The sequence below is a fragment of the Ascaphus truei genome, chromosome 2 (genome assembly GCF_040206685.1).
Source record: "Ascaphus truei isolate aAscTru1 chromosome 2, aAscTru1.hap1, whole genome shotgun sequence".
Lineage (NCBI taxonomy): Eukaryota > Metazoa > Chordata > Amphibia > Anura > Ascaphidae > Ascaphus > Ascaphus truei.
Window position 1 is genome coordinate 438,044,866 of NC_134484.1, and position 20,133 is coordinate 438,064,998.

Below are 20,133 nucleotides of genomic sequence, written 5' to 3' on the forward strand. Positions count from 1 at the left end.
ATAAATGCAATTCTGCCTGTGACAATTGCACATACAACTTTGCTCAAAAGAACAAAATCAACTGTATTCTTGAGGATACATAGACGCACACAAACTGCAGGACATATCATGGTTTAGCACAGGGGTGGCCAACTCCAGTTCTCAGGGGCCACCAACAGGTCAGGTTTTCAGGATATCCCTGCTTCAGCACAGGTGGCTCAATCAGTGACTCAGTGGAGGACTGATCCACCAGTGCTGAAGCAGGGATATCCTGAAAACCTGACATCTTGGTGGCCCCTGAGAACTGGAGTTGGCCAGACCAGGTTTAAGCACGTTTTTAACGAACTTACTTTTATCTAAATAGGGACAACAATTTAAAGTCTAAAGATAACCTAATTGTATAAGCAGTCCAGTAAAGCTTTACATACAGTATGGCAACCTTGTGACATCCTACACACGAGTAATTAGCAACTCATGTGCTTTCTATTTCCATACAAAGCACCATGTAAAAGCAACATACTACATCTTATTGCATACAAACTATCCTTGGCACTAAAAAAGTTATGCTACTACTTCCACTTAATACAATTCAATACATTTATTTGATCTTGACATAACATTCAATAAAGACTGCTTACTTTTGCTTACTAGCTACATGACGACCAATAAGCTGCTGCTTCGCAGATCCAAAATCTATAAAAACTCCACGGTGAGGTCCCTTGTTAGGAGAATCTTGTTGCTCTATACACAATACATATAAAAAGCAAGTCATTATGATGCAGATAACCATAATACACTAAGTATCAATTCTGCTGACCCAAAGAAAAAACGAAAAACATCATTTTGCAGAGGATACAACCGTTCCATTTCTTTTCGCCTGCCACGTGGGTCTGCCCACTTAAAATGTTTAGGTTAATTAAAAAAATATAGGTGACTTGTAGATTAGAGGTTACCAACTGGCCAGATTTTCAGGATATCCCTGCTTCAGCACAGGTGGCTCAATCAATGGCTCGGCTGACTAAGCCACCTGTGCTGAAGCAGGGATATCCTGAAAACCAGACCTGCTGGTGGCCCGCGAGGACTGGTGTTGACCACCCCTGACCTCCTCCCAGTTAGCATTGCTAATAGTTTCATAAACACCATGTGGAATTTTTCTCTAGAAAAAAAAAAAAAAAAAAAAAAGAGACGCCACAACTGTTTCCCAGAGTTCCTTTGAGAACTCGAGAACTCGAGAACCCGAGTTGGCTGCCCCTAGTGTAGAGCAAAATAATTATTTATTTTTTGTAACATTACTTGATACTTTTACTGCACAACCACCGAGTTCTTTGCCCATGCAATTAGGTCATGCAATTTTGAGAACGCACAGGATCATCTTCAGATGCGCACACTCCTTAAGAATCAGGGTTTAACCCTCTTGATTACATGATATATTTAGATCCGCCGCTAGTCTGCCTTGGTTTTGCTTGTATCTTACTTCTCAAATAGTTACAAACTGCAATATAAGTGAAGCAGAACTCGGAGTGTGATTAAAAAACAAATATGCAACAAGAGCAAATTAAACTGAAAATATGATAACTTATAGCGCTACTCAAAAATCCCTGCTACGAAATAGTGTAGCATAAATGTGGATAAGTGTGTGCATCATAACAGCTCTATGTTACAATAATACAATGGGACAATCAAATGTGTAAATCATAAATATCAATCATAAATTTCTAAGTAACAATCATACTTTTTTAAATCAAACTATAGTCGATAAGGTGAATATCTAAAAGGATAGGAGTGATCCCCAGGAGCTGCTTGTTCTTAAATTGCACTCCAAATGTGGGCAACAAATGTAAGTGTTCCATGTGAAAGAAAAAGCGCTGCTCTGTATTCTCACAAAAAGAAGAGAGAGCACAAAAAAAAAAATATGGTGTAATATGTTCCAAATATTTTATAATGACCACGCATACAAACACTTACAAACGGTGAATCCTTTTTGGCATCTCGCTCCTTAGTGCTGGCGCAAGCACTTCACTCTGAAGCTCCGGCGGTTTGCCGTCGCTGGGACAGCTGATTACGAATCTCAGCTGTTTCTCCCCTCTCGTGATCTCTCACTGTGTTGCTGCTCGCCGTCCTGACACTGCCTGGAACCTGCCAATTCTCCAATCTCTGTATTTCTTCTCCTGTGCAAAAGATCTTTAGCTACCAGTCCCCATTGTGAAAAAGTCTCCTGTGATTTCTGTATAATCCCTTATCATACTAAAGTATAATTCTTTACTATTATAGCACTGAGGAGTGAGATAAGGAAAAAGAATTCACAGCTTGTAAGAGTATTTTCATGCATGGCCAATATAAAACTTTTGGAACGTATTACACCATTTTTCTTTTCTCTCTTTTTTGTTCTCTTATCTTCTGTTTGTGAGTCTACAGAGCAGCGCTTTTTCTTTCACCTGGAACAAATTAAAAACTACTTTATTCTAAAAGGATTTCAGTCAGCAGTATTTGCCACTATATTAATATATCTCCAACAGAAAAAAAAAATAACCAGTGATGAGAAATTAGATACTGTATGTACAGTCGACACTTTCACACTTTATTTAAAGTACTACAAACCTTGTTTTAATTCCTGGTCAAATCTTTTTTGCCTTTGAATGGAAGGAAACGAAGCAATCTTCTCGTTCTCCAAAATAATAGCCCTTTGAATTTCTTCCATCTCTGCATTCTTACAAACCGTTATGCCTCCTTGTTTTTTTACTGGTTCCTTGCTCTCAACATCACTGTCCTCTTCAAAATCATCATCATAATCCTATGGACAAAAGACACGTCAAATAGGATTCTGAACTGTGCATATTGTTACTTATCTAACCAGGGTATTAAGCGGCAGACTGAGCAGGAATACACACCTGCTTTTAAATCCCTACTCCCACTTGGCAGCCTCAGTATATTTGGTATTTACACAGATTGCTCTGGTTTTCCTGTTCCATTCTGATCACATATTGCATTGGGAATTAGAGGTTTTCCATTTCAGTAAAATATTGATATAAACATTTTTTTTTGCAAGTCTTCTTAAATTTTGTATCATCACAACTTTGGTGCTCCTGCTGCTGCATTCGTTGTCGAGGTAGCTTTGCACTTAAAACTAAACACCAAACTAACTGTAATATGATTTGGTTGCGGTGTATTTCACAGTTAGGTATTGGGGTAAAAACTGCAAAGCTAATAAAAGCACCCAACATTATGAAACAAATAATATTAGTGCTAAGCATTAAGGCACTTTAAAATGAACAATTCATAAGGTGCCTTAAGTTTTAGCGGTACTTAGTAAATATGGCCCTATGTGTTTCCACTTTATTGTAACTACAACATGTTGTTTAGTGGGACTGGCGTTAAGTCTCTTGCATCATACCATCCTTATATGGAACCAAAATGTTGACACAATAGGATAATATTAAGCAGTGCATTTGAAGTCTTTATCCCATTTGTGCAAGTGGGGAACAGAGCTACAGTACAATGCTATCATTTGGATATTCTCAGCAGCCTTGGCCAGACCAGGTTTCTGGGACAACTAATCAAAATAAATGCAATTCATTCAGCTGTGTTTGCAAATTCATTGTTTATTCCTAAAACCTGGAACAGCCAGTAATCACTTAAGATATGTTTAAGAATTTGTAGTAATCTTTAGCTAGCTACAGGGATGGGCAACCCCAGTCCTTAAGGGCCACCAACAAGTCTGGTTTTCAGGATATCCCAGTTTCAGCAGAGGTGGTGCAGTCTTTGACAGCCACCTGTGCTGAAGCAGGGATATTCTGAATTGATAACCCGGACTACTACTTATGGGATTGACTTGTTTCTAGTTTCTTTTCTTTAAGTTCAATATTTTTTTTTAATTTATGTACGCTTTTTGGATCATTTGTTGTGCGTTTGTTTTTATTATTAATGCTGTCAGCTAATATGTTATTGTAGCAGGATATCCTCTCCATAGGAAAGTAATCAGCGGGCACTGCTTGGACAAAAAATGGCAAGAAGGCTGGACTGTGCAAAAAATATAAAAGCCTTTATTGGTTCCCGGCAAACATGGATAAAAAAGGGGAGAAGGAGTCCCCCCTCAGCGCTGTTTCGTCCACACAGGGACTTTGTCAAAATATATATTTTTTGCACAGTCCAGCCTTCTTGCCATTTTTTGTCCAAGCAGTGCCTGCTGATTACTTTCCTATGGAGAGGATATCCTGCTACTTTATTGCTCAGAAGCCTGGAGCACACCAACTGGAACAGACCAATGAAAGAACTGAGTAAGTTTATTTCTTATTCTTAAGCACCCCAGGGGAACAGCCATTTTTAGTGCACTATTTATACATATGAGGGGTCCCTAGCAGGTTACTTAACTTACTGGGCCAACCCTCTGTATGTTGCCAGGCTGCTCCCATACTAGGGGAGAGTCAGCAGACTCATTTGCTGTTCATCATATGTGTTAACCCCTTATGGTCTGTTATGTTGCTGATTTAAATGGATTTCATATACCTGGAGTGAATCTCTGCAGCACAAGGAAATTTGAAGGGGCTCCACCCTTTCATGAGTGTTTCTGTTAAATATATTATTGTATATCCGGTACTCTAATATATAACTCATTTTATACGATAAACAATAAGTCTAAGTATTTTGACTGTAGACTGCAGAGTGAAAAAGTGTAAAAACTCTGATATGTCTTTTTTTGTTTTTAAGTTGTGTTGTATTGTTTTGTATATGTTAAATGTTATAAAAATGTGGATTATAAATTAAGAATTTACAACAAAAACAATATATAATAATTGACATTATGTTGGACCCTTCATGTAAAACATATTATTCCTTTAAAGACTTTAACATGAAATTGCAGTAAATCAACATATGTAATTTACTGTATTCTGTTAGTATCCATTTGTGTGGATGTAGAGCAGATATTGGCCGGAGCTGCACCTAAGACATTAAAAATAAGTACATGTGCTAAGGAGTAATCTCTTATAGCAATCAGTCATTCCTTACTGGCTGTGAGTGGGGAAATATTGATTCTTACTTACTTCAAAATCCTCTTCATAGTTTGTCGAGTCATCTGCTGCGTCTGCATTGTAAGCAGCGCCTGTATCGCTTTTATCAACTTCCTTAAAGATATTTTTAAAGAAATTCAAAAACAATCTTTGAGAAAACACACTAATTCAATGCAAATACTGAGCACAATATGTATGAGAGTTACACACAGCACCACATACCTAAAAAAACAACAACAACAACTGATGTACAGTGTAGTGGGGGGGGGGGGGGACAGCAGCTGATGGGATAGGTGAATGGAATAAAAAGTGAAAGATGGTGTCAGAGTCAAACGTAATCAAATTATAATGAACATCAAAATGTTTTAAAAGAAAGGGCAAGTAATAGAGATAAATCTAGAGAGGTAAAAATAAACAGAGTTAAGAGTGTAAGACAGACATAAACCAAACATTTACTCTACTAGTGGAAAGCTCTGGTCACATATGGAACACAATTTCTACTTATTCTGTCCTTAATTTTTGTTTGCAATGTCCTTTCTTTTCTTCTTTTTAAATGTAAGCAAAGTAACTCCAAAGTACTTTGTCAACTATACTCTACCCATCAACGCATCACTTTTAGCGTTTTATATGATATTGAAGAGCAGCAGTAGCTGCAGCTGCTGCCCGCTAGAGAGATTTAATAAGCTATTTCTTCAAATTATCTACCTTGACCATTCAAACGTTCATGGACTTTGACTTTAAATGAATTCAAGTCACTTTAAAGGCCAGTTATCAAAAAGGATCCAGGAATAAGAACACTATATTATAAATAGGTAGCATTGTCTCAGAATAAAGGCAGATAAACATTTTTTATAGCTTGGAATTTTGGATTTCAAATTGATAAGATTTAGCATTAAGAGGAAATTCCCGTTCCATTAAACAGTTTTTGTCTTTAAAAAGAATGCAGGCATCTGAATACAATCTTCTGCAACTTGTAATTTTACTATTTCAATATCCCGCTTATATTTACACAGTCATTTTGTTATGAATCCTACAGCTCTATATCTGCCTAGTTCTTTTACAGTGTTCTACTGTTAAAACATAGGGAGATACAATATAAATCAAGTTTCACAACTGAAGTATTGCTCCAAAACTGGTGCAATTACTTGACATTTTAAAACTGAGTGACTACGTTCCTAAATCAAGGGGCTTTGCCCTAGTTTGTGTACGGGAATTAATGCACTTCTGCGATGAGCATTTCATGGACTGGTTATAGGAGGAGTTAAGGGAGGAAATATGCAGAGCAATATTATAATGGCATATCAAAAGTTGTGGCTATAACGTGTACAGTTTTCCGCTCTCTTTGAGGCAATACAATTTGCCAGGTTTAGGTGGCATTAACCTCTGCTCCAAAGAGATTAGGGTCAAATGTAAAAAGCAAAATCCCCAAGATCCACATGTCGCTTGTGCAAATGGATGCAGAGGTAAAGATGTGCTCCGAGCTTTGGACCAATTTGATTTAGTTACATATCTCCATCAGTTTTTAAGGGCAGCAGAAAGCCTTCATCCGTCTCTTTCATACACCTTTATGTAACTGTGTACAACAATCCAAAATAAAAAAAAAAAGTGAGAGAGGATCCTTGGTTCAGAACAACCTGTGTGTAATTCCTGGGAGGAAATTTGGCAAGAGATGGTTAAGAATTCAATTTGCACAATTAAAGCAAAATAGATGTAAAGTTCGAAAATAGATGTTGGTATCTGGCGTGACTGCTTTAAGACATCAGGGACCAAAATTTACCACCACCACAATTATTATTTTTTAGCCATTTGCAGCTTGGTTCCTGCATGGATCCACAGGGAAAGGATTTTTTTTTAAACACATATTGTAAGCATAAGATTTGGAGGAACGTGCATGATGAAAGTAATTCTATAAGAAAGTGATTCAGCTAAACAACCCAAAATGGATTAATATTAGTTTACTGATCTTTTGAAATTGAGCTAATCCCTAGGGCGTAGCTATAGTCCGGGCAAAATCCGGGACAAATGTCACACATGCGCAGTTGGCATTAACAGACTACACATGCGCGATCGGCACTTGCCAGCTGCTAGTGCGCATGCGCGATCAGCACTTGCCAACCGCGCATGCGTGATCACCGTTTGCCACTCGCGCATGCGCGATTGGAGCTTGACGGACGCGCATACGACTGGCAAATGCTGATAGCGCATGAGCAACTGGCACACGTCGACCGCGCCTGCGCACTAGTAGCCGGCAAGTGAAACATTTTGCCCGGGGGCCCGCGCATATCTAGCTACTACACTGGCTAATCCATAATAATGTTACACAATAATATAAAATAAAATAGATATCACTGCAATAATAAAAGCATGTACATAACTGGAAAGAAGGTGACATTTTAACCAGTAAGGACAACATGAAGCAACTAAAAGTCAAGTGGACAGCAAGGATACACGTATCTTTTCATCATAAGTTTCTTGCCTTTGAATGGCTTTCCTGGAAGATTTTTGTTTATCTCCACTTTCCTAATGAGATTTTTTTTTAAAACACTGAATGTACTTATCTAAAATGTCAGACTGTTAGATCTACATATGAATTGTGCCTGTGTAAATCCTATGTACCATGCTGCGTGCCAAACACTATACTGTAATTATCAAGGGCTTTAAATCCAATTGGGAGAAAAGAGCTATATGAAATAAAATTTATTATTATTATATATGAGAGAAGATATAGCTATACAACTTCCTGTATACATGAATTTGTTACATTGCTTTTATAATGATTAATTATAGCGGATTAATATTTAATTTGTACTGTCCTTATTCTAACTTCTTGCCCAACAAAATGACTATTAATTTAGCTACACAGACCTCATTTATTTTTCTAATTTCGCTCGGTTGTATTATTCTGTTGCTCTTCTCACGATGCGTTTTTTCTCTGCCTTCTTCCTGTGCATTTCTGTGGCTCTTCTCTTTCACTGTATGAATGAGCTCTGGGGCGTCTTTTTTTGATGATCTGAGGCTCCTGGCACCTTGTGTCTCATTCTCTTGTCTGTTTCGGTGCCTCTTCTCCCTTTCGGCATTCCCGTGTTCTTTCCTTTCTCCCCTTTTCCTCTCCCTGTCGCTGTCTTGCATATCCACGTCCAACCCAGGCTTTCTGTGTCTCGAGTCTCGCTCGCCATAATCTTCGTTCTTTAAAGAAAAAAGTACAATTTGGGAAATGTAGGTACACATTGTGTATATGGATTTAAAAATAAAATTTTCTGGACTTTCTACAATATTAAAAGTAAAAATAAAGATAACTTTTATTCTATTTAAACCGAAAAAGGAGCCCTAAACCGCAGGAAAGAGCAACATTTTGGGAAGCAAGAAGTGTTTAAAGATGAACAGGCGAATTGTACAACACTGCAAGTAACATTCCCCCCCTTCCAACAAGCAATGTAGAGCTACTATGTTTTGTGGTGAAGGGGCCTGTAACTGTACATCAAAGCTCATGCTAATTGTTTCTCTATAAAGATTAGTAAGCAGAAGAATAGAGAGCCATGAAAATATTAAATGAAGCCAATTTCTTATTCAATTCTCTGATATATTATTTCAATGAGCACAAAACCACACACGATGCTCTAGAACCTCCCGCAATCGACGGTGCAAACTTCAACAGAAAGACACAAGAAAGGAGCACAACGAGGGATGGTATAAGTAAAAAATCACATATAATATTGCAAAAACCGGCACACGCTGTCCTCATTGTTTAAGGGTATCTGGCTGACAAATGTCTATTACTAGCGGTGAGAACCCCAGCGGGAAAACAGCAAACACCGCATCACCCAGTCTGATGTTGAGAAGAATATTAAGCAGCCTCGTAGACATGCTCAGGACAAGACTTCACAGCGTGATCATTAACCAACCACTATGTTTTGTCAGGGGGCTGGCTAACAGACATTCTAAGAAACTATATATGATTTCTTAGAACGTCTGTTAGCCAGCCCCGACAAAAAGTAATGATGCGAAACGCGTAGTTGTTGGTCAATTTTCACACTACGATGTCTTGTCCTGAGCATTTCCACGAGGTTGCTGAATATCCATCTGAACATCAGACTTGGTGATGCGGTCTTTGCTGTATTCCCGCTGGAGTTCTCAGCACCAGCAATAGAGATTTGTGAGCCAAGTACCCCCAAAACTATGATGAGGACAGCATGTGTGCCGGTTTTTGCACTATTATATGTGAGTTTTTAATACATTACAATTTTTACATAGATTACTTTATAATTATACCATCCCTTGCTGCGATCCTTTCTTGTCTTTTTCTATATTGATCATTCAATGCAGCTTTACTTTAAAAAAGGTAGAAGAAAACAATTCTGATACCTAAATAATGTATCAAGTTTTTTCAGTGCAATGATGTACAGTTCTGCTTGTTTAAGTAGAAAAAAGTTAGGTAGTTCCGTGGTTCACAGCATCTTCAACAGCCAACGTATGAATATAAAAAAACTTTATTTAACAACTAGCAACGAACATCAGCACGACCACTCTGACGCGTTTCGTCCAAGCATGGACTTTTTCAAAGAGTGCTATCTATGGTAATGACCAACTTTATATAGGGGATGACGTGAGCCAGCCACCAATCATCACACGGATTGACCTTCAATCGCACCTGCAAATTGTTAGTTAGATAAATGGCTACAACACGTCACTCCCTACATCAGTGGGCATATAGAAAAAACATAAATACATATATTATTAGACAAAATCATTTAAAAAGCAACATGAAAGATGCTGGATAAAATTAAAAACACACAAAGCTGAATATTCAGATGCTAGTACTATAATTAAGATTAACCCTAATAATTTGGACGGAAGATAGTGGATACAAAAAATTCACATTACTTATAAAGTATAATAAAGTATAATAAATAATAATAGAATTTCGATCCATAGCACATAAACATAGTATCAATTTTACAAAATGCGGATAGTGATTAGTGCATTCACATACTCATTTGATTATCCTAGGTATCATAATACCCCACACCTCCCAGATCTAACTGTATTAGGGTGTACACTGTGAGCACTCCCCAAAAAAAGCCATTACCCCACCAAGAAGTGCTTAAGTTCCCACTCCTGGTTGATGCCGGCCGGGTGGAGTGTGTTCAGAGTGTACACTCAGTACATTTCTTGTTTATTAAGTACCCCCTCCCTATATCCGCCTCTGGCATGACAGGGAATGTGTTCAATAGCAGTGTAGGAAAAATTAGCTATTCCTCCTCTAGGGCATCTAGAGAAGTGTCTAGGGACTGGGTGAGAGGTATCGTTTTTCTTAATCAACCGTACATGTTCTGCAATGCGAGTCTTAACTGGCCTTATCGTACGTCCTACATACATTTTATTACAGCCACATCTCAAAAGATATATAGTATAGGCCGTATTGCAATTCAGAAAATCTTTAATAAAATATTTTTTTCCGTTTGGTTCAGATTTAACGAATTTAGTACTGTGGACATATTTGCACATGGAACAATTTCCACATGCATAAAAACCTTTAGGGATTCCTTTCATTTTATTGAATTCAGGGTTCGACTGGAAATGACTTGGTGAGAGATGCGACGCTAATGTTTTGGCCTTACGGAATGTAAATTTTGGCCCGTTCTTAGTGAATTCTGCAATATCCCCATCAAGTGACAGCGTATGCCAATGCTTATGTATAATATCACATATAAGTTTTGATTGGCGACTGTAAGTGGTGACAAATAATGGACTCATATCGCTGTAATTTGTGGGAATTTGCGCATTACCCTTATAATGTTTGTTTTTCTTCTTCTCTAGAAGTACAGGACGATCCAAGGACATTGCATGTTCAAATGCTGTCTGGATATCCTTTCGTTTAGAGCCCCTGGCTTGAAATCTTTCAAACAGTACTTTTGACTGTAAATAAAAACTATCATAATCGGAACATATCCGTCTTAGCCGTATGAATTGGGCTTTTGGAATGCTTTTAATTAATGACTGGGAATGGCAACTTTTTGCTGACAGCAGTGTGTTCCTAGAATTAGGTTTTCGAAATATATCGGTTTGGATGTGCATGTCATGGTCGATGTACAGGAGCAGGTCTAGATAGTTGATACAATTAATATTATGCTCATAAGTAAATTTTATATTTAAATTATTTGTATTTAATGTGTTAATAAATGAGAGCAGTGATGATTCATCGCCGTCCCATACCATGATGAGATCGTCGATGAATCGTTTGAAATAAATAATTTGTGAGTGATATATATTATTACTGTGATAAATATGTTGTGCTTCCCATAACCCCATAAATAAGTTTGCATATGATGGTGCAAAACTTGTGCCCATTGCTGTGCCTAATAACTGTAAATAAAAATGTGAATCAAACAAAAAATAATTGTGAGTTAATAAGAACTTAATAGATTCTAAAAGAAAAGTGCAAAGTGACGTAGAAAGTTGTGATAATTGTAAAAAATGTGCAATTGCTGATAACCCGTGATCGTGATGTATAATGGAATAAAGAGAGATCACGTCAAGCGTGACCCATCTGTATTCTATTTTCCAGACCAGGTCCCGTACATCCACCATGAGATCCGTAGAATCCTTGATAAAAGACGGCAATGAAAAAACAAGTGGTTTTAAATAAGAGTCCACAAACCGCGATAAACCATCTCCCAAAGATCCAATGCCCGCCACTATAGGACGACCCGGAGGATCGACCAATGACTTATGGATCTTTGGGAGATGGTGGAATACCGGAATCACGGGATGTGGGTTTCTCAAAAATTCAATTTCTTGTTTGTTAAGTGTACATAAATTTTTTCCAAATTCAATAAGTTCGTCATATTGCAACATAAACTCTGCTGTTGGATCTTTTTTAAGGAGTTTGTAATGATCTTGATTCCCTAGCTGCCTAAGTGCCTCCTGTCTATATTGAATAGTGGATAAAACCACAAGGGCCCCACCTTTATCAGCATTCCTAAACATAATATCATTATTACGCTTCAAGGTGTCAAGTTCCTGGACCTCTGTGTATGTCAGATTGTTGGCATGCAAGGATGAGCAGGAAAAGCCCTTAGATAAAATTTGCAGGTCTCTTTCTACCAACCTTTCAAATGCCGTAATAAATGGTCCCCTGCTTGAATTTGGACAGAAGATGGACTTCCTTTTAAAACCTGATGAATGGGTACCAAAGAAAGGTTGGGAGAAGGTATTAATTTCTTCACCTTGCTGTTTGAGTAGTGCATCCAAGTCTGATAATACACAGGTTTCCTGAAAGGTATCAAGTGAAACATTATTCATAACATCACTATCATCTTCATTGGTAACAACAATAGATACATCATTATCGCTGATATCAACAGTTGTCCTTGCTTAATAAGGGATTGGGTTTTGCCCCGGTCCAGGACTTTCATCTATTCCAGACGGTTATTGATCTCCAGAGGTTTACCCGCAAATTATCCTTAAAAAAGTTTTTTTCATCTAGAGGACAATTTCATACTACAAATCTGCCTGGTTCTGATATCAGCGATAATGATGTATCTATTGTTGTTACCAATGAAGATGATAGTGATGTTATGAATATAGACAGGCGGCACTTAGACAGCTAGGGAATCAAGATCATTACAAACTCCTTAAAAAAGATCCAACAGCAGAGTTTATGTTGCAATATGACAAACTTATTGAATTTGGAAAAAATTTATGTACACTTAACAAACAAGAAATTGAATTTTTGAGAAACCCACATCCCGTGATTCCGGTATTCCACCATCTCCCAAAGATCCATAAGTCATTGGTCGATCCTCCGGGTCGTCCTATAGTGGCGGGCATTGGATCTTTGGGAGATGGTTTATCGCGGTTTGTGGACTCTTATTTAAAACCACTTGTTTTTTCATTGCCGTCTTTTATCAAGGATTCTACGGATCTCATGGTGGATGTACGGGACCTGGTCTGGAAAATAGAATACAGATGGGTCACGCTTGACGTGATCTCTCTTTATTCCATTATACATCACGATCACGGGTTATCAGCAATTGCACATTTTTTACAATTATCACAACTTTCTACGTCACTTTGCACTTTTCTTTTAGAATCTATTAAGTTCTTATTAACTCACAATTATTTTTTGTTTGATTCACATTTTTATTTACAGTTATTAGGCACAGCAATGGGCACAAGTTTTGCACCATCATATGCAAACTTATTTATGGGGTTATGGGAAGCACAACATATTTATCACAGTAATAATATATATCGTTCACAAATTATTTATTTCAAACGATTCATCGACGATCTCATCATGGTATGGGACGGCGATGAATCATCACTGCTCTCATTTATTAACACATTAAATACAAATAATTTAAATATAAAATTTACTTATGAGCATAATATTAATTGTATCAACTATCTAGACCTGCTCCTGTACATCGACCATGACATGCACATCCAAACCGATATATTTCGAAAACCTAATTCTAGGAACACACTGCTGTCAGCAAAAAGTTGCCATCCCCAGTCATTAATTAAAAGCATTCCAAAAGCCCAATTCATACGGCTAAGACGGATATGTTCCGATTATGATAGTTTTTATTTACAGTCAAAAGTACTGTTTGAAAGATTTCAAGCCAGGGGCTCTAAACGAAAGGATATCCAGACAGCATTTGAACATGCAATGTCCTTGGATCGTCCTGTACTTCTAGAGAAGAAGAAAAACAAACATTATAAGGGTAATGCGCAAATTCCCACAAATTACAGCGATATGAGTCCATTATTTGTCACCACTTACTGTCGCCAATCAAAACTTATATGTGATATTATACATAAGCATTGGCATACGCTGTCACTTGATGGGGATATTGCAGAATTCACTAAGAACGGGCCAAAATTTACATTCCGTAAGGCCAAAACATTAGCGTCGCATCTCTCACCAAGTCATTTCCAGTCGAACCCTGAATTCAATAAAATCAAAGGAATCCCTAAAGGTTTTTATGCATGTGGAAATTATTCCATGTGCAAATATGTCCACAGTACTAAATTCGTTAAATCTGAACCAAACGGAAAAAAATATTTTATTAAAGATTTTCTGAATTGCAATACGGCCTATACTATATATCTTTTGAGATGTGGCTGTAATAAAATGTATGTAGGACGTACGATAAGGCCAGTTAAGACTCGCATTGCAGAACATGTACGGTTGATTAAGAAAAACGATACCTCTCACCCAGTCCCTAGACACTTCTCTAGATGCCCTAGAGGAGGAATAGCTAATTTTTCCTACACTGCTATTGAACACATTCCCTGTCATGCCAGAGGCGGATATAGGGAGGGGGTACTTAATAAACAAGAAATGTACTGGGTGTACACTCTGAACACACTCCACCCGGCCGGCATCAACCAGGAGTGGGAACTTAAGCACTTCTTGGTGGGGTAATGGCTTTTTTTGGGGAGTGCTCATAGTGTACACCCTAATACAGTTAGATCTGGGAGGTGTGGGGTATTATTATACCTAGGATAATCAAATGAGTATGTGAATGCACTAATCACTATCCACATTTTGTAAAATTGATACTATGTTTATGTGCTATGGATCGAAATTCTATTATTATTTATTATACTTTATAAGTAATGTGAATTTTTTGTATCCACTATCTTCCGTCCAAATTATTAGGGTTAATCTTAATTATAGTACTAGCATCTGAATATTCAGCTTTGTGTGTTTTTAATTTTATCCAGCATCTTTCATGTTGCTTTTTAAATGATTTTGTCTAATAATATATGTATTTATGTTTTTTTCTATATGCCCACTGATGTAGGGAGTGACGTGTTGTAGCCATTTATCTAACTAACAATTTGCAGGTGCGATTGAAGGTCAATCCGTGTGAGGATTGGTGGCTGGCTCACGTCATCCCCTATATAAAGTTGGTCATTACGCATAGATAGCACTCTTTGAAAAAGTCCATGCTTGGACGAAACGCGTCAGAGTGGTCGTGTTGATGTTCGTTGCTAGTTATGAATATAAAAAAACTTTATTTAACACGTTGGCTGTGGAAGATGCTGTGAACCACGGAACTACCTAACTTTTTTCTCCATGTGACGTCACTTCCGGTTGGAGCACGCTGACACCAGTAGCAGCGTGGACGCAAGCTGCCAGAGGATTCTCCCTGTGCCAACGGGAACGGCTTTCGTGAGTGCAGACCGGCTCATCACCTCCACGCGGTACACAAGGGAGACAGGTGAGGCTTTTTGGTGACCGGGCCGTGACTAACTTGGGGGCGCCCCCTTGGGAGGTGTCCCCTTGTACTTCTATCAGGTTTTCCATTGCCCCACTCCCTGAGTAAGTACCGGAGGCTTTACATTATTATATTATATTATTCTTTACACTGGTGTCAGTCTTCTATCAAGTGGATAAGCTATACTCCATAGTGCCTGGTTTGTAGCCTCGGTATTTAGGGTCCTACCCTATATTTTTCCATTGCTTGTTTAAGTAACCTTCCTTAAGTATTGAAGCATCGGGATCAAACGATAATATTAGGATGTAGAGAGCTGGGAACTAGCACAAGCTTACCGCTCGCTTTTTCCCTTCTTTTTCCTTTCTTTCTAGGTGTCTTCTTTCTCTGTCATCAGTCTGGTGTTTAGTTTTTCCTAACATACAATATACATATGTTATTAAAGTATATAATTGTGAAAGACAGTCTATCACACTCTCGGCACTGTTCCACAGATAACACAACGTATCCCAATATAACTCAGAAGATAAGTGTTTCCATAGCAATATTGGCACAGTACATCACAATATATCCCAACATATCACAGCAGACAAGAAATAAAGTCTGCTATATTACATAAAAATGTATGTACCAGTGCTTTCACACTCGTTCAATGGATCGCTATTCGTCGACTAGTATGATTGGTTATATTACTATAGCACCTTTCATCCTTGACAAAATAGCTTTTATACAAAATAGGCAGGTGTGGGCAAAAATATTAAATACTTAGGAGCCAGCAATAATTTTTAAGAGCCAGCGTGGTTGGGAGAGGGTTCTGACTGCCCCTTCCGACCTGTTATTGCCTGTGTCCTTATCTGTGACACACACACACCTCAGCTATCAGCGCTGACTAGCCCTGCACCCTCCAACTAGCCACATCCCACCTGCTCTCCGATCCCCCCGCTCTTCTCACAGACACACACACACACACTAACACTCTCATACATCTCTGCTGAGCTCCGACTAGTCCCATCCCCAACCCTTGCACGCATTCTGCTCTCCGATCCCCCCGCTCCTCACTGAGTGGCGGTGACTTGACATGCCAATCAGGTGAGTCATCACTACGCACAGCACAGTCACCAGGGGGGAGATTTAAGGCACCCGGTCAACCAGGAGCCTGAGATTTTTCCATCCATAATAATAGGAAACAGGAATATGTCCGTCTTTCCCTATGCTTCACTAGATACTTAGCAGTATCTGAAAATACCTACATAGCTACTCACTTACCTAGACTTTCTCTAATTTCTCTTCTCTTTGGTGCTTTTTCCTCCTTCACGAGGTCAGTTCCTCCATACGCTTTAGGAATACCAGATAATTTATCTGGCTCTGCCCAGCTGTGTTTTCGGTCTCTAACTTTCTCTCTCTCTCTAGTTTTGTCTTTTTCAGACGTGTAATATTTTTCCCTTTCGGGCTCACAGTCTCGCTCTCTGTCCCTCACTTTGTCTCTCTCTTTTCCTTTATCCTTTTCTCTATGTTGATCTCCAAGCACTTCCATCTCTTCATCCTGATTTCTATCACTCTCCGAGGATTTACGTTGCTCTCGTTCTTCTTTCCTATCCTTTTCATTCTTTCTGTGCCTGCGTTCTATACGCTCATCTCCAACTTCATCCCTCCGATATCTTCTGTCCCTATTTTTCTTATCTTCGTGCTGTCTATCTGGCGTTCCAGCCTAAATGATGACACAAATTAAAAAAAAATAAAGTGTAACTTCAAAATTGCATACGAGTTTTAACCGCGCTCCCAGAAGAAAAAAAAAAAAAAAGTCTACATCATGGTCCTCTCGAAATGTCCAATATGTTCTACGGTAATGTCATTAGCACCATAAAGCTAACAATCGACTTTGAAAGTCAATAACTTAAGTGGGAGCCTTGGGTTTCTGATTTCAAATTTGAAACCACAAGCCAATCATTTAAAGCCAAGTTCCTACCCCGAGTTGCATCTAAACTATGACATTTCGACAAAGCAATAGCCACCCTCCTTGGTTACATCTAACCGCAAACGCGGGATCTGGTAAGATCCATGCTTCACTGGAAGAGATTTGTTTTTGTTCTGTTCAAAGCTAGTATGGGACCAGCAAGCCATTACTGCTAAGTGTAGTGTTAAGGCCATCAGAAACTTGATTGAAGATAAGAGATATACAATGAGCTTAGACCAATCTAGTCATACAATGGTGAAACTACATACAACATGTTACCTTCATGTGTCTTTTTAGCTCCTCCGATTTCCAAGTGTCCTCTTTGCTTTTCTGGGGGGAAAAAAAGAAAGAAGTGCTTACAGCTGTACCAGGATCTTCTTAGTGCTTTGTGTTTCATGGTACATCTACAAATAAATAACTATCCAACACAATTCTAGTAAAATCAAAGTATTCAGGTGTCATTGTTATATTTTAAGGACAGATTAAGGCTTCAACCACAGGAAGCAATGAGCAGAGCTTCAAAGTGCATCAAGGATTGTGCTCTTGTGCTGCACAATATAGCTCTAAAGAGAGTTGGGCATGTTGACATGGAAAGAAATACGAGTTTTAAGAAGAAATTGAAGACAGGACAGTAGATTTATCATTTTTGCTTCATGCTAAACGGTTAAGCAGCCAACTCTTGTCTGCAATCATAACGGAAGTTTATTTGTACAACAGCTGTCCACGTAGCTTCTTCATAAAACCAATTACAAGTAATTTTAACATGTAAATTAAAAAATGAAACCGAGGCCAAGGTAGAAGAGAAAGTACTATTTAACTTATTCTCATGTTAAGGGAGCAATTCCTCCTACTCTTTTTTTTTTTTTTAATTTAATTTTTTTATTTCTTAAGCCCTTATTTTTACACCCTTCGTTAAAAACACCACTATTTCAGTAATGGGGACCCCCCAGTTTCTGAGATTCTTACCAGTGAAGAAAACAGGTTTAAATACAGGCCAATAGGAAGCTCCAACATCATCAGTTGTGGTTTTCTATTGGATGGCCATTTAAATCCACTTTAAAAGCCAGGAAGGATCGGCTCAATAATTAAAGACACTGACTATGTAAAAAAATATATGACAGAGTTTGATGCAGGTGAACCTGGTTCAAATCCTGATGTCATCTCCTAGGCAAGTCATTTTATCTCACTGCGTCTCAGGCACCAAAGACAGAGATTGTAAAAGATTGTGTCTGTAAATATCCTATGTGCTAAGTACCGTGCACTATACTGTAATTGTGAAGCACTTAAAGTCCCATTGGGAGAAAAGTACTATATGAAATAAAGTTATTATTATTAGTTATTGTAATACCACAAACTGCACAAAAATAGTGCAGTTCAGCTCTGGCAGGGACCCCTCAGTTCCAATATTGTATATAAATAAACTAGGCTAGTTAGGTTGCTTCTTTAACCAAAATGTATGCATTTGTTTGGTGCCTACATCAGTCTCAAGCTTAAAAACTCTGAATAAACAAATGCAGAGTCCCATGCTAAATTAGTGCTGTAAATGATCTATATACAGAGGTAGCAGTTAAAACAGTGTTTTTTAACCTTTTTTTGATTAAGGAACCCTATAATTATATTGTAGGAATTTTGAGGAACCCCAACCCTCTCTAATAGCATGTCTGAGATCAGATGCATTGTAGGGAACCCCGACCCTCTTTAATAGTGCACCTGAGATCCGATGCATTTTAAATTCTTCTGTATTTGGTACAATTTTCAAATGACCTAAAAAAATGGTAGGGAACGCCTTAAAGATGCCCGGGTAACCCCGGTTGAAAAGGTGATTCACCTGAGGAAGGGATACCACCACGAAACATTGTGCCCGGTCGATCTTTTGTATATTCAAGTAATGGTCTAAAAGATCCCCTTTTTACATAACCAAGTGCATACAACTATTTGTCATACAGATACTCGGTACTGTGAGAATTACCTTAGAAAATCTTTCTACTTCAAAATAAATCATAACTATTCGAACACACAATGTGGTGCCTAAACAGAGATCTCTACACAGACAGCACCAACGGCACAATGTGTAATCTTCGTTGCTTTTCTTATTATATGGTACTGGTGACATAGAACAGGAACCACTTACAGACAATGATGAATATATAACAAGCAAATCAGAAAGGATGTGAATTAGATCCCATGGGAAGGAGTGCGAGAATTACAGTTAAATTTAAAAAAGGAAAAAGAAAAAAAAATAGGGAGGCAAAATACTAAGCTAGAAACACCAAACGATTAATATGCTTAAACAAAATGTGAATAAACACAGAGATACCCAGCAAGCTCTAAGAACCCCCCCAAAATTACCACATATACATATACAAGTGTCAATTGGAGTGCTACTGGGTGTGGCTAAATGTATGCAACAAAAAACAAAGATACATCCAATATGACAAAACTATACAGTGAAATACCTATATATCTCTTGGAAAAAAAAAGGTCATTTAGTTAAACCCTATGGCTAAAGCATCTTAAGCCTGCAAACCACTTCAAGGCATGACCAAATATTGCAGGTCCTAATACTAACTGATTAAAATTCTTATTTACCTCTATAGTTAGAGAAAGAATGATCGCAATGGAGCTGTCCCAAGCAGCGCAAAAAAGGCAGCTATTACAAATGTAGCAGAAGATTCAGGCCTGTACCAAAAATACGGACTTTGCTGTGATGGTTATGTTGTTGCTGAAGCGGGTCTGGTCTCCATGAGGAATGCCAAGACGCAGAACTTGATCGCTGCTGCATCTGGTCACTTGCTCCCAGTCCCTCAAATCTCGCGAAGATGAAATCAAGGAGACTTGGTGATTCCGTAGACGGAAGAGAGTGTAGGAGCAGTAACCAATACCGTAGCGCTTATGCACATATATAGCTAATAAATGATATTGCAGAGGTTATATCTGAAGGCTGAAAATGGATTTGATCAAAATA

General features: G+C 38.2%; 1 protein-coding gene across 12 annotated transcripts in view; it reads right to left on the reverse strand.

Annotated features, from left to right (window-relative positions):
• DYNC2I1 (dynein 2 intermediate chain 1) overlaps positions 1-20,133 on the reverse strand; it is a 148,740-nt gene that overhangs the window by 27,004 nt on the left and 101,603 nt on the right. For all 12 annotated transcript variants that reach the window (XR_012799327.1, XR_012799328.1, XM_075587820.1 and 9 more), the window contains 7 exons: positions 17,448-17,498; positions 16,481-16,922; positions 15,553-15,629; positions 7,851-8,171; positions 5,019-5,099; positions 2,578-2,770; positions 618-720 (listed from right to left, as the gene is read on the reverse strand). Coding sequence is in view for 10 of the 12 variants with exons in the window: in XM_075587820.1 (XP_075443935.1) it covers positions 618-720; positions 2,578-2,770; positions 5,019-5,099; positions 7,851-8,171; positions 15,553-15,629; positions 16,481-16,922; positions 17,448-17,498 (1,268 nt within the window). In the remaining 2 variants the exon portion in view is untranslated. The remainder of the gene's footprint in view (positions 1-617; positions 721-2,577; positions 2,771-5,018; positions 5,100-7,850; positions 8,172-15,552; positions 15,630-16,480; positions 16,923-17,447; positions 17,499-20,133) is intronic.